A 20,825-nucleotide genomic window follows, 5' to 3' on the forward strand; every position below is an offset into this window, starting at 1 on the left:
CTCACACCTGTGAATACTCAGTCTCCACTGTCCGTTATCATCAGGAATACATTTACGTGGACACTGTCACAAAAATCTCAATTTGAACTGCTGAATAAGAGAGAAAAATGTACTATGACCTAATAATAAAAAAATATTTTTTATTAGAGATGCTATAATGCATAAAATGAAGCTTGATTATAGATTTGTTCTGTGTTTTGCGTTTACCTCTCTAAAATGGCACGGGGGCACCATCATCCCTGTGCCTATACGTAGCCACCACCCTATATGCGCTGACCATTTTTTTTTAGCAAGGCTTGCTTATCTAAAAAAAAAAATACATATATTTATATCTTTTACAAATAAAATTCCAAAGGAAGAAACACTTAACAAAGAGGTTTTCTTTCATAAATGTTATGATTTGGGTATAACAAGACATATTGAATCCATTGGGTTTTTGGTAATAGATTTCAAAATACATCATAAATGTAAGTAATATGATGACTAATGGGTCAAGTAAAGTTGGAACATTTTAAATGAGAAAATAGCTGGAACAGTTTTCAGGAAACTTTTCCAGTTGATGTTTGGTCCCCCACAAGGTGTGTATTAACATAAACTTAGGGGAATCACCTCTGGGGCTTGAATTTGCTCTCTGATTTCATTACTACAATATGATTCTTTTCCTTTCACTATTAAGTCATCTCCTAGGGTGATAGGAACATAAAATAAGTGTAACTTATTTGTATTTGTCTAATCTCCTTTTAACTCAATAGTCATCTCATCATTCTGTTTCCTGGTAGCTGTTCAGAAAGTTTTGAAAGGTAATTAGAATCTAATAATTGACAGGCATGGGTTTACTTGGTAACTTAAAGATATGGAATGTGTTCTGGGGATGGTGAGAAATTATATCTGGCAGAGAAATAGATGACTCAACTGGGAGATTCTCTGTTACTGCATATTCTTAAAACCTAAACTTTGAAAGTAATCTATTTATTAAAATTCAATGAGGATTATGAAAAAAATTCTCAACCTTTTTAAAACAATCTGGTAATAATTCGAATAAAATCCACCTTAACAATCTATGCCTGGTTCTTTATCCAGGTATATTTCCAGTTCTCATAAAACATTATTCTATATAGTTTCTGCTATGTCTCTGTTGAATAAAACTTTTCTAGTCCATTTTTATTAATGTTTTCATCTTAATGGTGAAGTTAATGCGTTTCATCAATTTTTAAGTATAAATACCAGAAAATATATTGCTCAGTTTTTATTTTTATTTTTTTATGTTCAAACATGCCAGACTTTTTTGTTGCATAATTTTTCACATTTATAAAAATAATCTTCCTGTCATTATGAGACTGAAAATATTTACATTAAAGGCTCTAATTTCCTTCCCCCAAAAAGTGACTGCTAGTTCAAAGATGTGAAAGTTTTAGAGGCACTGCATAATAAATGTAACAATACAAATTTGTTAAATTTGTCACATTTTTATATTTTTTTCATTTTTCTTTTTAATGTAATTTATTGTCAAATTGGCTAACGTACACTGTGTAAAGTGTGCTCTTGGTTTTAGGGATAGATTCCCATGATTCATCGCTTACATACAACACCCAGTGCTCATCCCAGCAAGTGCTCTCCTCAGTGCCTATCACCTATTTCCCCCTCTCCCTCACCCAACCCCCCATCAACCCTCAGCGTGTTCTCTGTATTTAAGAGTCTCATGGTTTGCCTCCCTCCCTCTCTGTTTGTAACTATTTTTTCCCCTTCCCTTCCCCCATGGTCTTCTGTTCAGTTTCTCAAGATCCACATGAGTGAAAACATGATATCTGTCTTTCTCTGACTGACTTATTTCACTCAGCATAATACCTTCCAGTTCCATCCATGTTGCTGCAAAGGGCATGATTTCATTCTTCCTCATTGCCAAGTAGTATTCCATTGTATATATGAACCACATCTTTATCCATTCATCAGTTGATGGACATTTAGGCTCTTGCCATAATTTGGCTATTGTTGAAAGCGCTGCTATAAACATTGGGGTACAAGTGCTCCTATGAATCAGCACTCCTGTATCCTTTGGATAAATTCCTAGTAGTGCTATTGCTGGGTCATAGGGTATTTCTATTTTTAATTTTTTGAGGAACCTCCACTCTGTTTTCCAGAGTGGCTGCATCAGTTTGCATTCCCACCAACAGTGCAAGAGCGTTCCCATTTCTTCACATCCTTGCCAGCATCTGTTATTTCCTGAGTTGTTAATTTTAGCCACTCTGACCAGTGTGAAGTGGTATCTCAGTGTGGTTTTGATTTGTATTTCCCTGATGATGAGCAATGTTGAGCATCTTTTCATGTGTCTGTTGGCCATCTGGATGTCTTCTCTGGAAAAGTGTCTATTCATGTCCTCTGCCCATTTCTTCACTGGATTATTTGTTTTTCGGGTGTTGAGTTTGGTAAGTTCTTTATGGATTTTGGATATTAACCCTTTATCTGATATGTCATTCGCAAATATCTTTTCCCATTCTGTCAGTTGCCTTTTAGTTTTGTTGGTTGTTTCCTTTGCGGTGCAGAAGCTTTTTATCTTGATGAGATCCCAATAGTTCATTTTTCTTTTAATTCCCTTGCCTTTGGAGATGTGCGAGCAAGAAATTGCTGCAGCCAAGGTCAAAGAGGTTGCCTGCTTTCTCCTCTGGGGGTTTGATGGTTTCCTATCTCACATTTAGGTCTTTAATCCATTTTGATTTTATTTTTGTGTATGGTATAAGAAGTAGTCTAGTTTCATTCTTCTGCATGCTGTTATCCAGTTCTCCCAGCACCATTTGCTAAAGAGATGGTCTTTTTTCCATTGGATACTCTCTCCTGCTTTGTCAAAGATCAGTTGGCCATACATTTGTAGGTCCATTTCTGGCTTCCCTATTCTATTCCATTGGTGTGTGTGTCTGTTTTTTTGTGCCAATACCATACAGTCTTGATGTTTACAGCTTTGTAGTAGAGGCTAAAGTGATGCCTCCAGCTTTGGTTTTCTTTTTCAATATTACTTTGGCTATTCGGGGTCTTTTGTGGTTCCATACAAATTTTAGGATTGTTTGTTCTAGCTTTGAGAAGAATGCCAGTGCAATTTTGATTGGGATTGCATTGAAAGTGTAGATTGCTTTGGGTAGTATTGACATATTAATAGTATTTGTTCTTCCAATCCATGAGCATGGAATGTTTTTCCATTTCTTTGTGTCTTCTTCAATTTCCTTCATAAGTTTTCTATAGTTTTCAGCATATAGATCTTTTATATCTTCGGTTAGGTTTATTCCTAAATATTTTATGGTTCTCGGTGCAACTGTAAATGGGACCAATTTCTTAATTTCTCTTTCTGTTGCTTCATTATTGGTATATAGAAAGGCAACCAACTTGTGAACACTGATTTTGTACCCTGCAACTTTGCCGAATTCATGTATCAGTTCTAGCAGCATTTTGGTGGAGTCTTTCAGGTTTTGTATGTAGAGTATCATGTCGTCGGTGAAAAGTGCAGTTTGACTTCTTCTTTGCCAATTTTGATGCCTTTTATTTCATTTTGTTGTCTGATTGCTGATTCTAGGACTTCCAACACTATGTTAAACCACAGTGGTTAGAGTGGACATCCATGTCGTGTTCCTGATCTCAGTTTGTCACATTTTTAGATGTGACAGTAGCTTCATTATTTTACTTGAAGGATTCACACGTGTTGATGGACTTTACACAACAGTAAAGGGCACTGTATCAGGGTGCGTGCTTCCTGTCTCTTGGTGGAGCTGGTACTTTTGAAAGCAATACCTGGTATTACAGGATAGCCTCATTTCAGCCCTGCTTTGGGGGCTCTTGGCTTTCTAGGATTGTCCAGCTTGCCCTAATGGGACTGCCCAGCCCCCTGTTTACACATAGATCTAGCTCTAGGGGAACAGGGACGAGGAACTGTGCATCCCAGTGGGGGACACCATGCACAGAGGTTGCACTGCATGCAAGCAAACATAAAAGAAAAATTTTAAGGTAAATTACTTAAATGTTTTAAATATCAATTTGTTTCTTATAAAAAGTTAACAATAGCTGTCTTGTGCTATGTATATATAGCTCTACTAGAGTTTTAAACTTTATGAAAGCTTTCATCAGCTACTGTTCAGTAATTGAGAGATTGTACTCCTAAGTTTAAGATCGCCCAAATGAAGCTTTGATGCATACATCTCAGTTTTGACATGACCCCACAGGAAGGATAAATCAGGTGACCAGAATATCCAAATAAGAAGCCCTCCTTGACCAATCTGCTGGTCTGAGAAAGGGTGTTCCAGAAACCAAAACCACAGAAAATTAACATTAAAAATTCACATTTCAAATTCATGAAATAAATATAAGAAATTTAAGTAATTAAACTTCCAAAATATGTTTAAAATAATTCTGTAGCATTTATGCTTCTAAAGTTATTCAAGTTTAAAATCACACTGACACTCTTGGGACAAACTGTATGAGAGAGGGAGATCCAAGATACTGCTTCAGAATGTCTTTTTCCTAGGATTCGTTGAGTCCTGACTAATTGTTATGTGTAACTAGTAACCTAATAGAGATTCATGACTTTTAAAGATAGGACAAGACAAGAAACTGTAAATCATTATGTATTTTCCATCTTCATTTCAAGCTATTAGACTTGTATTGAATAAATATTATGGGCTGTCCTCCATGTTGCTTTTGGAAATGGATCTTTCTGATTTCAGGCTATTCAAAGAAGAAGTTATATTTGGTAAAATAAGGTCAATTATGTGCATCAAATAGATTCATACTTGAAATTCACCAATTTGATTAGATTTTAGTACACATTTCTTTATCTGAATTATCAGCATTTGAACTTTACTGACAAAAATAAACCTTTTAAAATGTTTTATAATCTAAGCCGAGTCCTATGAAAGAATATATTCACTCTTGTGAATGAAACTGCTTTAGGTAGCACCAAAGTGACCTGTGCTTTTGAGTTTTGCTGGCTTAACTGACTCTAGTCTAGCTGTTAAAACGCCTAATTTTCATCTGCCACATTTGGTATTAGTAAGATCAGGAACTGTCCTGCGTCTTCCCTAACATTTAGAAGTGTATTCCATCTTTTTCTGTAGAAGGGCCACCTGTAATCTCACCATTAAAGGTATGAGAGCGTTCTACTTAGTACCTGGTTGGAGGGGTCATGGAGAGGTTTAGGAAAGCAAACCTAAAAAGCTAACCTAGTACACGTTTGGTTAACGCTTAGGCCTAAAGTAGGTTTCTGCTACATATAAGAGCCATGGACATACTCAAGCCGTTTGGCATTTTGAGAAACACACGTGAGACTAAAAAATAATGCAATGGAGTGGAAAAAAAATATTCTATCATGCACATGACAAAGGCATTGAAATAACATTGTTTTATTTTTTTAAATTAATATGCAATAAAACTGTCCTTTTTGGTGTACAGTTCTGTGAATTTGAATACATACACAGATTTGCGTAACTGCTACCACAGTCAGGGTATAGAACAGTTCCATCATCCAAAACAACACCTTTCATGGCATTTCTTCATAATCACACCCTCCCCCAAACCCTAATCTGTGATAACTACTGTCCTCCATCACTTTAAGGGGTTTTGTTTGTTTGTTTTGCCTTTTTGAGAATGTCCTACAAATGGAATCCTGTAGCATGTAGCCTTTTCAGACTGGCTTCTTTCACTTTCAGTTGAGGCTCAACCAAGATGTTGCATGTAACAATAGCATATTCCTTTTTATTGCTGAGTAGCATTCCATTATGTGGGGGTCCTATAGTTTAACAATTCATCCATTGAATGACATCTAAGTTGTTTCCAATTTTGGTGATTATGAATAGAACTACTTTAAACATTTGTGTGTAAGTTGTGTGAACATAAGTTTTCATTCCTTTATGATAAATACCTATGTGTGAGATTGCTAGGTCATATAAATTTTATATGAAACTGCTAAAATGTTTTCCGGAGTGGATGTGTCCTTTGGCACTCCCACCAGCAATGCAGGAGAATTCCACTAGCTCCAGCTTCTCTACAGCACTCTATATTGTCAGTATTTTTTTATTTTAGTCATTCTAAACTTAATTTATACTTTTCTAATGACTAATGATGTGGGACATCTTTGTATGTGCTTATCTGCCATTCATGCAACCTCTTTGGTGAAGTGTCAATTCAGACCTTGTGCCAATTGTAAAATTAGGCTGTTTGTTCCTTATTATTGAATTTTGAAAGTTCTTTATTATATTCTGGATACAAATCTATTGTCAGATAAGCAACTTTCTCCCAGTACATAGCTTGTTCTTTTTAGTCTCTAAATAAAAACTTTTTACAGAGCAAAAGTTCTTAGCAGTGAAGTCCAATTTATAATTTTTTTAATGAATATAATTTTTTTGGTACTATATATAAGAACCTTGCCTAACTCAAGGACTGGGAAGATTTTTCTCCTATGTTTTCATCTAAAAACTTAATTTTATATTTTGTATTTAGATCCATGATGTGTGATCCATTTTGAGTTAATTTTGTATATGGTATAAAATCGGGTTCAGGCCCTTCCCCCTCCCCCCCCCCATGTGTATGTCCAGCACCGTTTTTTAATAAAACTATTCTACTTCGTTGAATTGCCTTTGTACCTTTTCCAAAAATCATTTGACATTTTTTTGGACTCTATTTTTGTTTTCTTCCACTGATATATGTGTATATCCCTTCTCCAAGACTATACTGTCTTGATCACAGTGGCTTCATGCTAAGTCTTAAAATGTTGTAAGTCCTCCAATATTACTCTTCTTTTTCAAAAGTGTTTTTGGTATTCTAGTTACTTTGCTCTCCTGTATAAATTTTATAATCAGCTTTTCTGTATCTGAATAAGTACTAATGAGACTTTGATTGGAATTGTTTCAAATCTATAAATCAGTTGGGAGAAGATTGACATCTTTACTATGTTGTCTTCCAGTCCATGAATATATATACAGTATGTGTCTCTATTTACTTAAATCTTTCTTGGTATTTCATTAGCATCTTGTAGTGTTCAGCATATAGATACTGTATGTATTTTATTAGATTCATACTTAAGTACTTATTTTATTTAGAACTATAATAAATGTAATTAAAAAAAAAATTATTCCAACCTCACATAGCTACTTTGTAGAAACTGAATTGGTTTTTATGTGGTAATCTTGTATTCTAAAATCTTGCCAAATTCACTTATAAATTCTAGGAATTTTTTCTATATGTTCCATGGAGTTTTCTACGTGAACAATCATGTCATCTGTGGAGACATTTTTTCCCTTCCAATCTTTATTTTTATTTCTCTTTCTTGCCTTATTGCTCTTGGGTAGGATGTTTAATATTATGTTGAGTATAAGTAGTAAAAATGGATATCCTTGCCTTGTTTCTGATCTTAGGGGGAAAGCATTTGACCCTTCATGACTAAATATGATTTTAGCTGTAGGTTTTCACCTATGAACTTTATCAGATTAAGGAAGTTCCCCTCTACTGATAGTTTCTTAAGAGTTCTTATAAATGGATATTGAATTTTTCAAAACATTTTCCGTATCATCTTTTTGCTTGTTTGGTTTTAACTGTTAACATTACTACTTTGTTGTGGGGTTTTTTAATGGTTATTTATTTTTGAAAGAGAGAGAGGGAGACAGAGGATCCAAGCAGCCGCCGTGCTGTCAGTGCAGCCTGATGTGGGGTTCAGACTCATGAACTGCGAGACCATGGCCTGAACCAAAGTTGGCTGCTCAACCGACTGAGCCATCCAGTTGCCCCAGCATCATTACTTTGATTTTCTAATATTGAGCCAACCATGTACTCTTAGCATAAACCCTCTTGGTCATGGTATGTTATTAGTTTTATGTATTGCTGGATGTGATTCCTAATTTTTTTTTTTTTTGAGAATTTTTATGTCTCTGTTCTTAAGGTTAGTTTTACTGTCTTTGTCTGGCTTTGGTATCAATAATGATGGTTTCATAAAAATGAATTGAGTAGTGTTCTCTCCTCTTCTGTTTTCTGTGGCACAAGAAAATGAAGAAAACGAAGATTAAAAAAAAAGGATTTTCATAGACCCTCTTGCGAGCACTAAGAATTCTCTTCTCACTTCCTAAAGCCAGAAACAGAGGATTTCTCCTAGTATTCCCTCTCTCCACACCTCACGCTCACTTTGGACTACCTTGAGTCCAGGCTGGGGGATACAGGAAGAAAAATTATAAACTCATTTCTATTTTGATGGTATTTTCCAATCTAGTCATCTTTTCCAGTCTTCCTGTTAGCATTTACTTTCCAGCATCGTCAAATCGCTACTCTGTGTAAGTTTTATAACTGCATTCTCTCCAGCTTCTGAATCTGCTTAGAGTGAGAGGGACAGGATTCTATCTTTCCTGGAATCCTTAAATAATTTTTAAAGAAAGGGAACTGGCAACTAATGAAGAACAAGGTATATTAGATATTTTTGCTTTGAGAGAAAAGATAAAAAAGAAGCCGAGGCAAACATTCCTAGGCCTTGAAACTTAATTTATACTCCCATTAGAAACTGGAAATGTTGTGTAACTAAATATACATGTGGAATTTGTGTTACTTTGCTGTTAATGGATAATAAATTAACTACAAATGTGGTGGCATGCAAGAACATAAATTTATTATCTCATAATCCTGTAGGTCAGAAGTCCATGTGGGTTCTGCTGGATTCTCTGCTCAGAATGTCACAGGGCTAAAATCAAGATGTCAGTTGGACTGGGCTTTAATCTGGGAGCTCCAGAGAAGAAACTCATTCTAGTTGTTCACATAATCTGGTTCCTTGTGGTTGTAGGATTGAGGTACCTAATTACTTGTTAGCTGTCGGCCAGGGTTTCCCTCAGTTCTGGGGCCGCTCATTCCTTTTCACCTGACCCCCATCATCCTCAAAGCAGCAATGACATATAATAGAGCCCTTCTCATGCTTCAAATCTCTCTGACTTCCCTTTCTGCCTCCTTCATATATAGGGTTTATATATTAAAGGGTTTATATATCTAGGCCTACCAGATAATTTCTGTGTTTTAAATTCAACTGAGCTAGTCTTTTTATCACAAGTATAAAATCCCTTCACAGCACAACCGTACCTAAAGTAGCGTTTGATTTAATAACCCGGGGAGAGACATCTTGGGCAGGGGAGTCATCTTTAGAATTCTGCCTACCACAGAACAAGATTAGAATGTTTGGCAGTGCTCCAGCACGATTAGACCAAACGTACTTCGTGCTGAGTGGAAGGCCCAGTGCTACATATTAATGATGAAAAGTAGGCACTCGAGGAACTTCTTCATTGGTGGAAGATATAATCTCATAAAAAGATACTTGTGCAAGGCTAGGTTTGTGGATCAACTTTTTGCAGAAAATGCTGAGCGCTATCCTGAAGATTAGGCATTAGGCAGAGAAAGAGTACAGTAGACAAAGGACCAATCTGAGCAAAGGCCTAGTGATATAACATAGCAGGAGCTGGAGGAAGTGGGCTTTATAAACTCTGTGATATTTCTGGAACCTTAATGTGCAAGGGGGAGAATGGCTGCAGATAAAGAAAGGCAGGGATTTTTTTTTTTTTCCATTCTAAGGAGCATGGTCTTTTGTACCACAGGTAAAGAAGAACCCTTAAAGAGTTTTAAACAGGAGTGAGCCAATCAGGATCACATTTGAAACAAATCATTTGGAAATTACTCTGGAGACTGGATTAACAGGAATTGTCTAGACAGATCATTTAGGCGGCTTTATAATAGCTGAACAATATCAAAGCCATGGAGGGGAAAAAAAATGGGGAGTGGCTGGAATGCTGGAGAGAAGGAGATTGGTTTCAAGCAATATTTTGGAAGTTGAACTTAATCATTGAGTAGATTTGGACCAGGAAAAGAGGACATGAAATGAGTCAAAAAGTCCGATTTCTGATTTGAGCCACTTGGTAGATTACAGAGCCATTAACTGCAACAAGGAATATAGCACGCCCAAGAGGAGTTAATGGATTGTTTTGGATAAAAGGATGAAACTATGGGAGTTCAGTAGAAAGGAAAGATTCATTCATTTTTTCCTTCATTATATCATTAAATACACATTTAGTACTCACTGTGGACTGGACAATAGTTTAGACACTCAGAATATTAAGATGTAGGACAGCTCTTACTCTCCAGGAGCTCACAGGTCACTGGACTGTGACAGATACATAAGAAGGTAACTATAAAAATAATATAAACAGGTGCCTGATGAACCACGATGCACAGGGTATTCTGGAAGCATTGCATGAGCAGCATCTTACTTGGCCACAGGGGTCAAGAAGGATTTCCTGGAGGAAGTGACTCAAGGACTAAGTCCCAAAGGATAAGTTAAGGTAATAACCACAGATGTAAACAGTCACTGGGACCACAGTAGGATCCATATCAAGGTAGTAGCCAGCAACTCATACATAGCATTCCACCAGTGACTTGACAGTCTACAGACAGGGAAAATAGATCCCTTAGGCTTTGCAGTTGGTTTAGGTGGATTTTGGGCAACTTCCTGAATGGATCACTAAATTGTGTCTAGAGCTGCAGAAAGAACACTTCAGACCCTTTGCTTAGGTTGTGCATATTACAAATCCAGACAAAAGCAGGTGGCTTCTGGCCCCAACACTTGAGTCTTCTTTCTGCTATAGCTTTGTTTTGGTTTCCTGTTGGTGCTTTCATCTATTAAGATTGTCCTCTTTTTTTTCATTGTGGCAAAAGGTAGTATTATTTTCTGTGAGGCCATGGAATTTGGAAGCCCATGTAAAGGGTGGGTAGGCAGAGCAAATAAATGTATGGGTCATTCGAACCATCCAGTTTTCCTAAAGTATTTACCCACCAGCTTCTTTCAGTACCCCCAAACCTACAAATCTAAAATAATGCCTTTCAACAAGTGGTGCCGGTATAACCGGAAACTCCCAAGTAGAAGGAAGAAGTTGAACCCCTACCTCACACAGTACTCAAAAGTTAATGCAAGGACAATCACGGGCCTAAATGTAAGAGGTAAAACTAAAAAACTTGTAAAATAAAACGTAAGTGTCAGTCTTCATGACTTTGGGTTAGCAATGTTTCTTGATAGGACCCTGAAAGCATAATCAAAATAATAAATTGAAATTCACAAAAATTAAAGTCTTCTGTGCTACAGATGATAGCATCAAAAAAAAAACTGAAAAAATCCACAGAATGGGAGAAAACATTTCCAAATCCTCTATTTGATTAGGGACTTGTATCCAGAATATACAAAGAACTCGTATAATTCAATAATAAAAAGACAACCCAATTTTGAAATGAGCAAAACATGTGAATAAACATTTCTCCAAGAATATATACAAATGGCCAATAAGCATATGAAAAAGTGCTCAGTATCATTCAGTGTTAGGGAAATACAGATCAGAATCACAGTGGGCTACCACTATATACCCACTAAGATGACTGTAACCAAATATAACCCAGAAATCCCACTCCTAGGTAGATACCTAAGAGAATTGAAAATATGATCACATAAAAATTTGTATGTGAATGTTCACAGCAGCATTATTTATAATAGCCAAAAAGTGGAAACAACTCAAGTGTCCATTAACTGATAGTGGATGAACAAAACGGGGTCTATCCATATGATGGAGTATTATTCAGTTACAAAAAGGAATAAAGTACTAATACATATTTCAACATTAACGAACCTTAAAACCTTTTGCTATGCTAACTGACAGAAACCAGACCCACAAGGCAAGACATTATATAATTCCGTTTATATGAAATGTCCAGAATAGGCAAATCTATGGCGACAGAAGTTAGATTAGTGGTTGCCTGAAGCTGGAGGTGGGGGATGGGTGAGAGGGACTGCTAAGTGGGCTGGGATTATTTTGTGTGTGGTGATGATAATGTTCTGGAAGTAGACAGGCAATAATTGCACACTCCTGTGAGTTTACTAAGAAACCATTGAATTGTACACTCTAGGTAAACTGTATGGTGTGTGAGTTAACATGTCAGTAGGAGGTGAAAAAATGATTCATTTAAGTTAGGTGTTATTTCTGTTTAAAAAAAAATAGGGAAGCAGAGGACATTTTAGTATTGCAAAGGGCGAGTTAGATATCTGATCCTTTCCAGTGGACACCTAGTTAGAAGCAGGACTCTCAGAGTTTTGCTGGGCCTGATTAAAAGAAACACATGGGAAGGCACACTTAAAAAGGATGGCACCCTGAGGGAACCTGGGTGGCCAGGAGAAAACTGTAAGCTGAGGAAGGTGAGAAGAGGTCCTCCTTATGAAGAAAAGTATAGAAATTAACTTGATCTGCTTAACGATTTTGCCAGTAGCTTCATCTGGGTTTATATCTTGTATTACATCCCCAGTCTCAAGTGAAAAGAACACTTGTTAGGTTAAGTCAAGCTCACACATAGGCAAGACACAACGTGCCAGGCACTATGTATAATGATGTATGATGTGTTCTGCCTTCACGGTGCTTATAGTGTTATGTCTTGACTGATAACGAAAACAGAAGTAAGAAGAAAGCAAAAACAGAAAATTAAAGCTAGTTAGTTTTAATATGAGGTAACTAAGCAGCAAATAAGGACAACATCTGGTGTATGGTACATATAAAATGGACTATAGGTTTTAGGAGATCTCAGTCTACACTTGCTTCATTTGATGGGGTGTTTAAATTTTTTAGAATGCAGAATGTAGGGAAAGATGTAAAGGGACTCTTCTGGTTTGCAGCAGGTCACAAAGGGGAAACAAGCTTTTTCTGCATATACTCAATCAGAGAAGGAAAGGCTACTTCAGTTAGTTGTGGGTTTTTTTTAATGTTTATTTTTGAGAGAGACAGAGACGGGGGAGGGGAGAGAGGCAAAGAGAGAAGGAGACAGAGAATCCAAAACAGGCTCCAGGCTTTGAGCTGTCAGTACAGAGCCTGATGCGGGGCTCCAACTCATGAACCATGAGATCATGACCTGAGCTGAAGTTGGACACTTAACCTACTGAGCTTCTCAGGCGCCCCTGGACAGATATTTTTTAATACTGATATTTGTGTCAAGCATTGTGCCAGTTACTAGGAGGTGTCCTTTTGCCTTGGAAGAAAGAATACCAGTTCCAGTAACAAACTGAAATAGCTGCTTAATTTTGCCTCAGAGTGAGAGGGCAGAAGTAGATGTCCATGGGTGGCCTTCAGTCTATCAGGAACAGTCACATGGACTGAAACAGGAAGGTAGGCATGTAAGTAGTCCCGGGAAAGTGTTCCTTTGAGTAACTACATGGAAAGAATAGTTAAGTGATGAGTAAAAGAATGATAACATCTGGCACCCTAATGAGTCTGCTGTGCAAGTGCAGGGAAACTTAAATAGGAGCTTGCCAGGGAAGGAAGGGCTTATATTCAATGACAGAACTTCAACAATTTTCTTATCTTTTTTAATTCTGTAGCAGATATCAACTTGGATATATCAAAGCCTTTGAAAGCCAACCTGAGTTTTACCAAGCTGGATCAGATAAACCATTTTTTAAAGAAGATAAGAAGTGTACACAGCAAAGAGACCTCAGCCCCATTGGACACCATGTTGAATAAGGATGAGTTTCCAGCCTCCAAGTGTTACCGTGGAAAGTTGTCTAAACCTAAAGTTCATGGTGTTGGAGCACAAAAGATTCCATTTCAAGAAAACCTGTGGAGAACTATTTCTTGCTTTCAAAAAATCACTGTCCATACTACTCAGATTGTGATCTCCATGGAAACTGTTCCCCATCCTAATAAACCATGCCTGTTAGCATCTTTATCAACCCTCAGTGGAAGCCTTAATGTCAAAGCAGCACAAAAAGTACCTGGTAAGTCACAGAAAGGGGGAGAGGGGAATGATAATATTATTTGTTAACATCTGAAAGTGCATAATTTTGAAGATTCATAGAGGTTAAAAGTTTGAAGGACCACTACAAATAGAGACATTTCTGGTCTGTGACCTTATTTTAACAGATAATTTTATAACAAATCCTTCGAACCTAAATATTTTAACACCCTGAATTAAAGTTGTATCCGTCTCTTCAGGCATATTCCTACAAAGGCCTACGAAACCAAAGCCATCCATTTCTAAATTTCTTTTTACCTAGAATAGTGGTAATGGAACAGTGGAGTATCAGGTTTTGTTAACCCTTAGAGCAGTGGTTCCCAAAGTGTGGTCTCAGAACCAACAGCATCAGCATCACCTGGGAACCTGTTAGAAATGCCGGTGTTCAGACCCTACCCCCGACCTACTGAATCAAAAACCCTGGGCATGGAGCCCAGAAACCTATTCCAAAAGCTCTACAGGGATTCTGATGGACTGTGTTAGGTCACTGGTCACACTTTATTTAAAAAGAGAAGAATTGTTCTGGTGGCAGGTGTGCTGCACAAAGCGTAGTAATAGAAACCAAGGCTCAACTTTGCAAGGACAATACCATTGATGGTGCCAGCAATACCTGGCAGAGAAAAGGCTGTGCTTCAGTGCCTCGCCTAGCAAAGAGTGGCACGCATTCTGCAAACTGGATGTCGTTGATGGGTGGAGAGCTGAGGAATTAACGGGCAGTGACATCTACGTTTTCTTCTTTTGCTACCATGACTGAAGTGCTATGTGCTCTTTCACACTGAATCAAAAAGTGTAGGCAGAAGGAGTGGGAGGAGGGGAAGAGGAAAGACAAGGTACAGGTAGGAAGTAACACTTTTCAATCACAGAACCTGCTAGCTACTGTGGGAGTTCGGGGCACAGTGCCAGAAATTTTACTTTGAAAGTAAAAGTAGCAAAAGGGAAACATTTTTTTCCACTTTAATTTGCAGGAAAGAATTGGGGCTAAAGGGGATAAAGTAAATCCTGAAACTATACGCAACTTAGTTGCTTCCTAAGAAGTAGTTAAGTGGCAGCTGGAGACTCACTGGAACTTAGTTCCACATAGCCATTTTGGGCACAGTAGTTTAAGAGATAAAGGGAAAGTTTTATGGTGGAGAAGTACAAATTTTAGGCCAAAAAGTAGATGATTTATTTCTTTCTCACCAGAAATATTTGTGACCAAGCCAGCTAAAAGCACTGTATTTTTTTTATTGTCTTAAAAGTTAGAAATGAAAAATGTAAGGTCCATGGGACATGAACGACTATGAAACACTGGAGGCTACAATGCCTGATTTATCCACAAATAAATTGCAAGCCAGACAAGGTTGGGCCCGTTCCCACGCCTTTCCAGTTGTACCTTAATCATAGTAGGGAAAGGTTAGCATTCAGACACAGGAAAAGAATTTAAATGGACCATACTCAATTCTAGGTCCTTTTCTGTTTTCATCCTCATTTCTTGTTTTATTCATTTTCTACTCATTTTACCCAGTTTTAATGGTGTTTGTCCTCAGTAAACATCTCTAAAATGTAGTTAAAATCCTCTCACTGACCTCTACAAGATAGTAGCCTCACTCTGCTTTTGTAACTTGTGTTTTCCCCCTCATACCAGAAAAACTACCTACCCCTATCCCTTTTACAATCATGGGCTTCAATGTAGTTAAACACAGAATTAGAAACTATAGCTCCTACAGAGATATACTTTATACAAGTCTAACGTGTAATGGCCGACAGACGTTCTAAAGTAGTTACTTGTGTCAACAAATCAAATCAAATTGAAGTTAGCTATTTAACAGGAACAATTTTATTATGAGAACATAACTAACACCAAATCTGTTTTCCCTACATTCTCCTCAATGTAGTGGCATGCTCAAACAGTTTAAGAAGATAACAAAGCCAGCAAAATAATAATTAATTACAATTAAATAAAATTGGGGTAAATTCTAGTTATTGCTGATGGATGATTTCTGAGAAATTGTAATTGAGAGACTATTACATATTTGTCAAAAATTGATTTTTTAGCTAAGCAAAACTTTTTAAGTCAAATATAATTTAAGCTTTGAACTAATTTCATTATATTGAATATCTTAAAAATTCATGCTTTGCAACCTGGATGAAATATACTCAAATCTGTGTTCAAGGTATATTTTTGATGAGTGGTAAAAAGTATCCCTCACAAAAAAAAAAATCCGCTTTTACCAGTAGTTCTATTTCTTTTCATATTCTGCAAGCGACATCGTTCTGCACTGAACTAAACTTTTTTTATAGTGTATCTTTGAGCTCAACAGAGTTAATGTCAGAGTTTTATAGTTTGAATCTAATACAGAAATACTTAACTGTGTCTTTGATTTTATAGTTTATATAACTATTGTGACCATCTGCAGCAGCTGCACTTTTCACATTATTTGCTGAACCAAATTGAGCACAGTGACAAAAGTAGTCATCTCAGATGTACTATTAAACAGAGAAAGAAAAGGGAGCATTGCCTGGGTACAGTATAGCCATCTGCTATACAGATGTTATTGTATAGAATGACTTAAGATAAAATAATTGTAGAAAATTTTCATTAAAACCTCAACAATTTGCACTTGTTTATGCGAATCTGCATAACTCCCCAATGAGACAACACACTTGGGGTTTCTTTGGTTCTCACTCACTTTCTCTTTGATCCTTTTTGATGTGCTGACTTTAATAAACACAGGCAAAAACACTGCAAAAACATCATGGAAAAAACTACAAAGGAACAATTATAGCAGCAGAAACTACTCTAATCCCTAACTTACGCAAGCTATTTTTAGTGAAATATTTTTTTTAACACTCTTTATGTGACAATGTTATATAAACAGGGTAAAACGGTCCTTTCCAGATGAGTTTTAATTTAGGAGCTGAAATAGACTTGTAATGCCAGAGGAATCTTATGTTCTAAGTAATATTTAGAGAAACACAATGGGGAATGTGTTATAGTCTGTAAGGTACAAAAAAATATTTGAGTTCATCTAATGATTGTATTTTTTATCATCTAAACCATCCTAAGTTTAGGAGAAGAGTATAGGGAAAGGGAATGATAAAAGCCTGACAGGGGAAAATTAATCTTCTTCCCATGACATTGATAATAACACTTAAATCGAGAACCACTCTCGTGTTCATTTACTGGCTTTTGCAACAAAATATGTACAAATTATTTACTGAAATGTTTTCATCATTTGAAACAAAATGAAATGGTTAAATATTTTCAACTTAAAAAAAAAAAAAGGAAATCTACAAGTTTTTCTTAGCCTTCCGTCCTATCCTGTGACGCTAAACTATAAGAGTTTCAAGGGACTTGATTTTTTTCTTAATTCTACTCTGCAGATGCTGGTGTAACAGTGACTTAAAATAACCTAACCCATATTTCTGCTGGAGTACTTATGTTCTTCCATATGTCTTTGGTAAAAGGGCCCTAAAGTTCTGATTTTAGTAGATGTAACGCTTATATTTTTTTTTTAAGTTGGTATATAATATTGAAAAAAAAAATAACAGTGAATCTCATTTAGAGATTATATCTTATTTTCTGAAACATTTTAAGGCTGATAGTATTTCTTTTGCTATCCATTAAATCCGTCCCATTCTACAGTGTGTTCTTTTAAAAAATAATCCCCTTCCCCCTACCTACACACACAACACACAATCTTTTTGCCGTTTGAAGTATGTCATTTTGGAGAAACCATAAGTATATAGCTATAAATTGTGAACATAGTGCTGCACTTTCCACAGGCCGGGTGGGGAGTGAGCTGCAGACTTTAGCTCCCCTTGTCAGAGTAAATTATGGCTCTATTAGGGCAGCACTCCTTAGATTTTGGCAAACAAGGGTACACAATTCAGGCTGTGAAATAGCTGTCCTTTAGGCTGCCTTGCTCTTGCTCAGGGACACTTGGATTAGCAACTTCCATGTAAATAAGGAAAAGGGAAATAGGGTATGAACAAGCTAGATGGCACAGAGGGTTGGGGGAAGAGCCTAAGTGAGGCCACCGTGGTTTGCATTTTAGTCTGAACTGGGGAAAAGTTGCAAGGATCCTCCTTCCATAGGCACTTAGGGGACTTTTCATCCACAGCAGAAAGCAATGAGTTGAACCCCTTTTGGTCAAAGAGCCGTAGTTCAAATAACTTTCACTACCCCGGTCTCTGCCATCCAGATGTACTGTCTTTGTGTATAAACAAGAGTAGAGAGGAAGAAAGCATAACCACATTATCTTTCACGTACACCAATGCCTCTTCTTTTGTTCACTGAATTCAGGACCAACCAAATGCAAAGAACCTAAAGTTCCTTTTTATGTATTGAAAAGTGAAACCCCGTCATTAATTGATACAAAGTGGAGTTCCAGCTTTTCATTCCATGGTTAACTGGATCTCCTGAGGAAAATCTCTTAAGGCGTTGTCGTAGCGTTGGATGCTGCAGAAATGCAAGTAAGCCTAAGGGGAAATAAAATGTTAAATTAGATATGACTACCTAAAATAATATGTTGCAATAGCAAGCCATTTACAACACCCCAAAGACTTTTGTTACTTTTAGAAAGAAACAGCTTCTCTTTCCAATGCCTGAACAATAGGAAATGAATTCCTTGACAGTGAAAGTCAGAGGACAAACTTAGCCTTCAAGCCACCACTGAGGACTGAAGTAGGAGTACAGCTTGTAGACAGCTATACAAATCACTAACAAACCTTAATGAATATTGGGTGTGGGCATCAGGGTCCTGTCATTTTTGACACTATGTCCCAAGTAGCTTAAACCCAACACTCAAGGAAAGGTGGAGACCTCATTGGGTCTGTAACATCTGGGATTTTATTTGTCATTTTGGCATACCCCGCAAGCGCAAAAGAAAGAGTAAAAGGGGATTATCTTGACAATGAAATGAGTTACTGAATCTTGTGATAATGAAAAGCAGAAGAATTCTAATGCCTTTCTATAGTCCCTGAGGTAGAGGTGCGTTTATAGTTTTGCAGAAGTAAAACGTAGGCAGGCAGAACAGATGGCCTAGAGTCCCTGAAACATGACACCCCTCATCTCAGAACTGAGTACCACGATTAATCCTGGTCAGATTCCCTCTTATTACTTTATAACAAGGTTCAAAGTTGCTACTGATGAACTGGCGTATCCCTCTTGTTTTACTCTTAAATTGCCTGTATCGATTACTGACTTTTTTCAACAGTGATATTTTTCTGTATATACTGATGGACTATTGAGACATTCAAAAGAAGTAGAATAGGAAGTTTAAAAATTGCACAAGAAATAAGTTAGCAAAAGTAAAATTCTCACAGATTTTTTACAATATAACGTGTCATATTATTTCTCTAATATGGTGGGAAATAAAAACCCTAAATGTATAAGATACTGTCTTGGAGAATAAATCTCTCGTCCTCTTCTTAGAAATCACATGCAGTGGAGAAGAAATCCCACCATACAAATGTTATGCTCCTTGTCAGAATTGTTACCATAATGTATGATTAACTAGAGTTTAGGACAATCATAGGCAATATTAATATTGTTATCTTAGATCTTTTTTTCACACCCTCAAAAAGAGAGGTAAAAAATTAAGCATGTCTTTTGTTTTTTAAAAGAAAAAACCCACTGGGAGATAAATGTTGTTCAGATGTTTACCACGGTTACTTACTCTTTTGTTTAACCAAATTATATTAATGCAGTCTTCTAGGTCTTTCTCTTGGGATACTTAATTTTTTGTGTTTTAAAAGGTGTGTGGGTTTTTTGAAATGTCTTTTAGGTGATTATTGTTCTTCATGTACATTTTTTGTTTTAGTGCTATGTGGTTACTATAGCTGCTTTGGATTCCCGTGGGAAGCCTTTAAAATACATAGGAGAGTAACTTTAGAAATTAAGAAGATAACCACTGGGTTGAATTTCTAATGTGTTAAAAACCGTCTAATAAGCAGCCACCTTAGGATGCTGAGCACTGCCATGTGGTGTGGTGTGGTGAACATGATGTACCTGCCCAGCCTTTCGTAGAGGGAGATGAGCTCATCTGAGAGATAACCATCTCTGACTTTTTCTTCTGATTCATCATCGACCTGAACTCCATTTGAACCTTGTTAGACAAAAAACAAGCAGAATTCCTGGCCCAAACTATAAAATATAATTAAGCCCTTTTGAAATGATGTGTAAAAGAACATTGCTGTACCCCCACTTATAACCACTACCACCACCACAACCAATAAAGTTAAATCAAGCACTGCCTGTAATGGATTAAAATAATAAATGTTCCTGGATTTCAGTGTTTGAAGTACTTGAAGAAAACAGGCTCCCAGCAACCCGGGTAGCTGAATGCAGGAGAGACATTTATTAATGACGAGTTCAAGGATTTGGCCTGTTTAAGATCATTACTTTGTGTTTACTGTGTGTTACACATCTTTTATATTTTTACGCAGCCCACATGTGTCCACATGCAATAATGAAAGCTTTTTTTCCAACAAAAGAATTGTTAATTGTGTAAATGTGGTTCTCTGGGGGAATGTGAAGTCTTCCTAGGACTCTGCTCCTTCTAATGAGAAATCCAGTACAATTATACTCTTCCAAGTATATCCACCTTCAGTCCTGTCTCGAGCTAAATTGGTCTATTTCTTCTATTGTTTTTAGTTACCAAATTCCAAACTTAATCTAGACAACTAGAAAACCGTTGGCCTTAGGTTATATATTTTACAATTGTGTCCCATTGCAGTGGACTTTTTGTATCTTAAGTACCTTTTTATTTCTTCTCCAAAGAGTTTTAACAAAGGTACGGTAAAGAATGATTCTCTAGTTTTAGATACATTTTGAGATAACAAAAATGCTATCAGTTGACATAAAGATATCTCACTGCGAAGTGCTTTTAGAGAAGAAAGTTTCCAGTCTTAGCTGGTAATTAAGTCCTGGAGATCTTAATAGCTTCTCCTCTGTATCCTAATGATAGCCCCTTATAGGTCACTATTAGGTGAAATGGACAAGAACTGTCACAACCCTCGGTGCTAGGACT

General features: G+C 36.8%; 1 protein-coding gene across 7 annotated transcripts in view; it reads left to right on the forward strand.

The window, feature by feature from the left end:
- VPS13B (vacuolar protein sorting 13 homolog B) overlaps positions 1 to 20,825 on the forward strand; it is an 843,987-nt gene that overhangs the window by 665,416 nt on the left and 157,746 nt on the right. For 6 of the 7 annotated variants that reach the window (XR_007148665.1, XM_047842688.1, XM_047842692.1 and 3 more), the window contains one exon: positions 13,400 to 13,795. Coding sequence is in view for 6 of the 7 variants with exons in the window: in XM_047842688.1 (XP_047698644.1) it covers positions 13,400 to 13,795 (396 nt within the window). In the remaining variant the exon portion in view is untranslated. The remainder of the gene's footprint in view (positions 1 to 13,399; positions 13,796 to 20,825) is intronic. The other variant, XM_047842691.1, reaches the window with a different exon arrangement.

The sequence above is a fragment of the Prionailurus viverrinus genome, chromosome F2, assembly GCF_022837055.1.
Source record: "Prionailurus viverrinus isolate Anna chromosome F2, UM_Priviv_1.0, whole genome shotgun sequence".
NCBI lineage: Eukaryota > Metazoa > Chordata > Mammalia > Carnivora > Felidae > Prionailurus > Prionailurus viverrinus.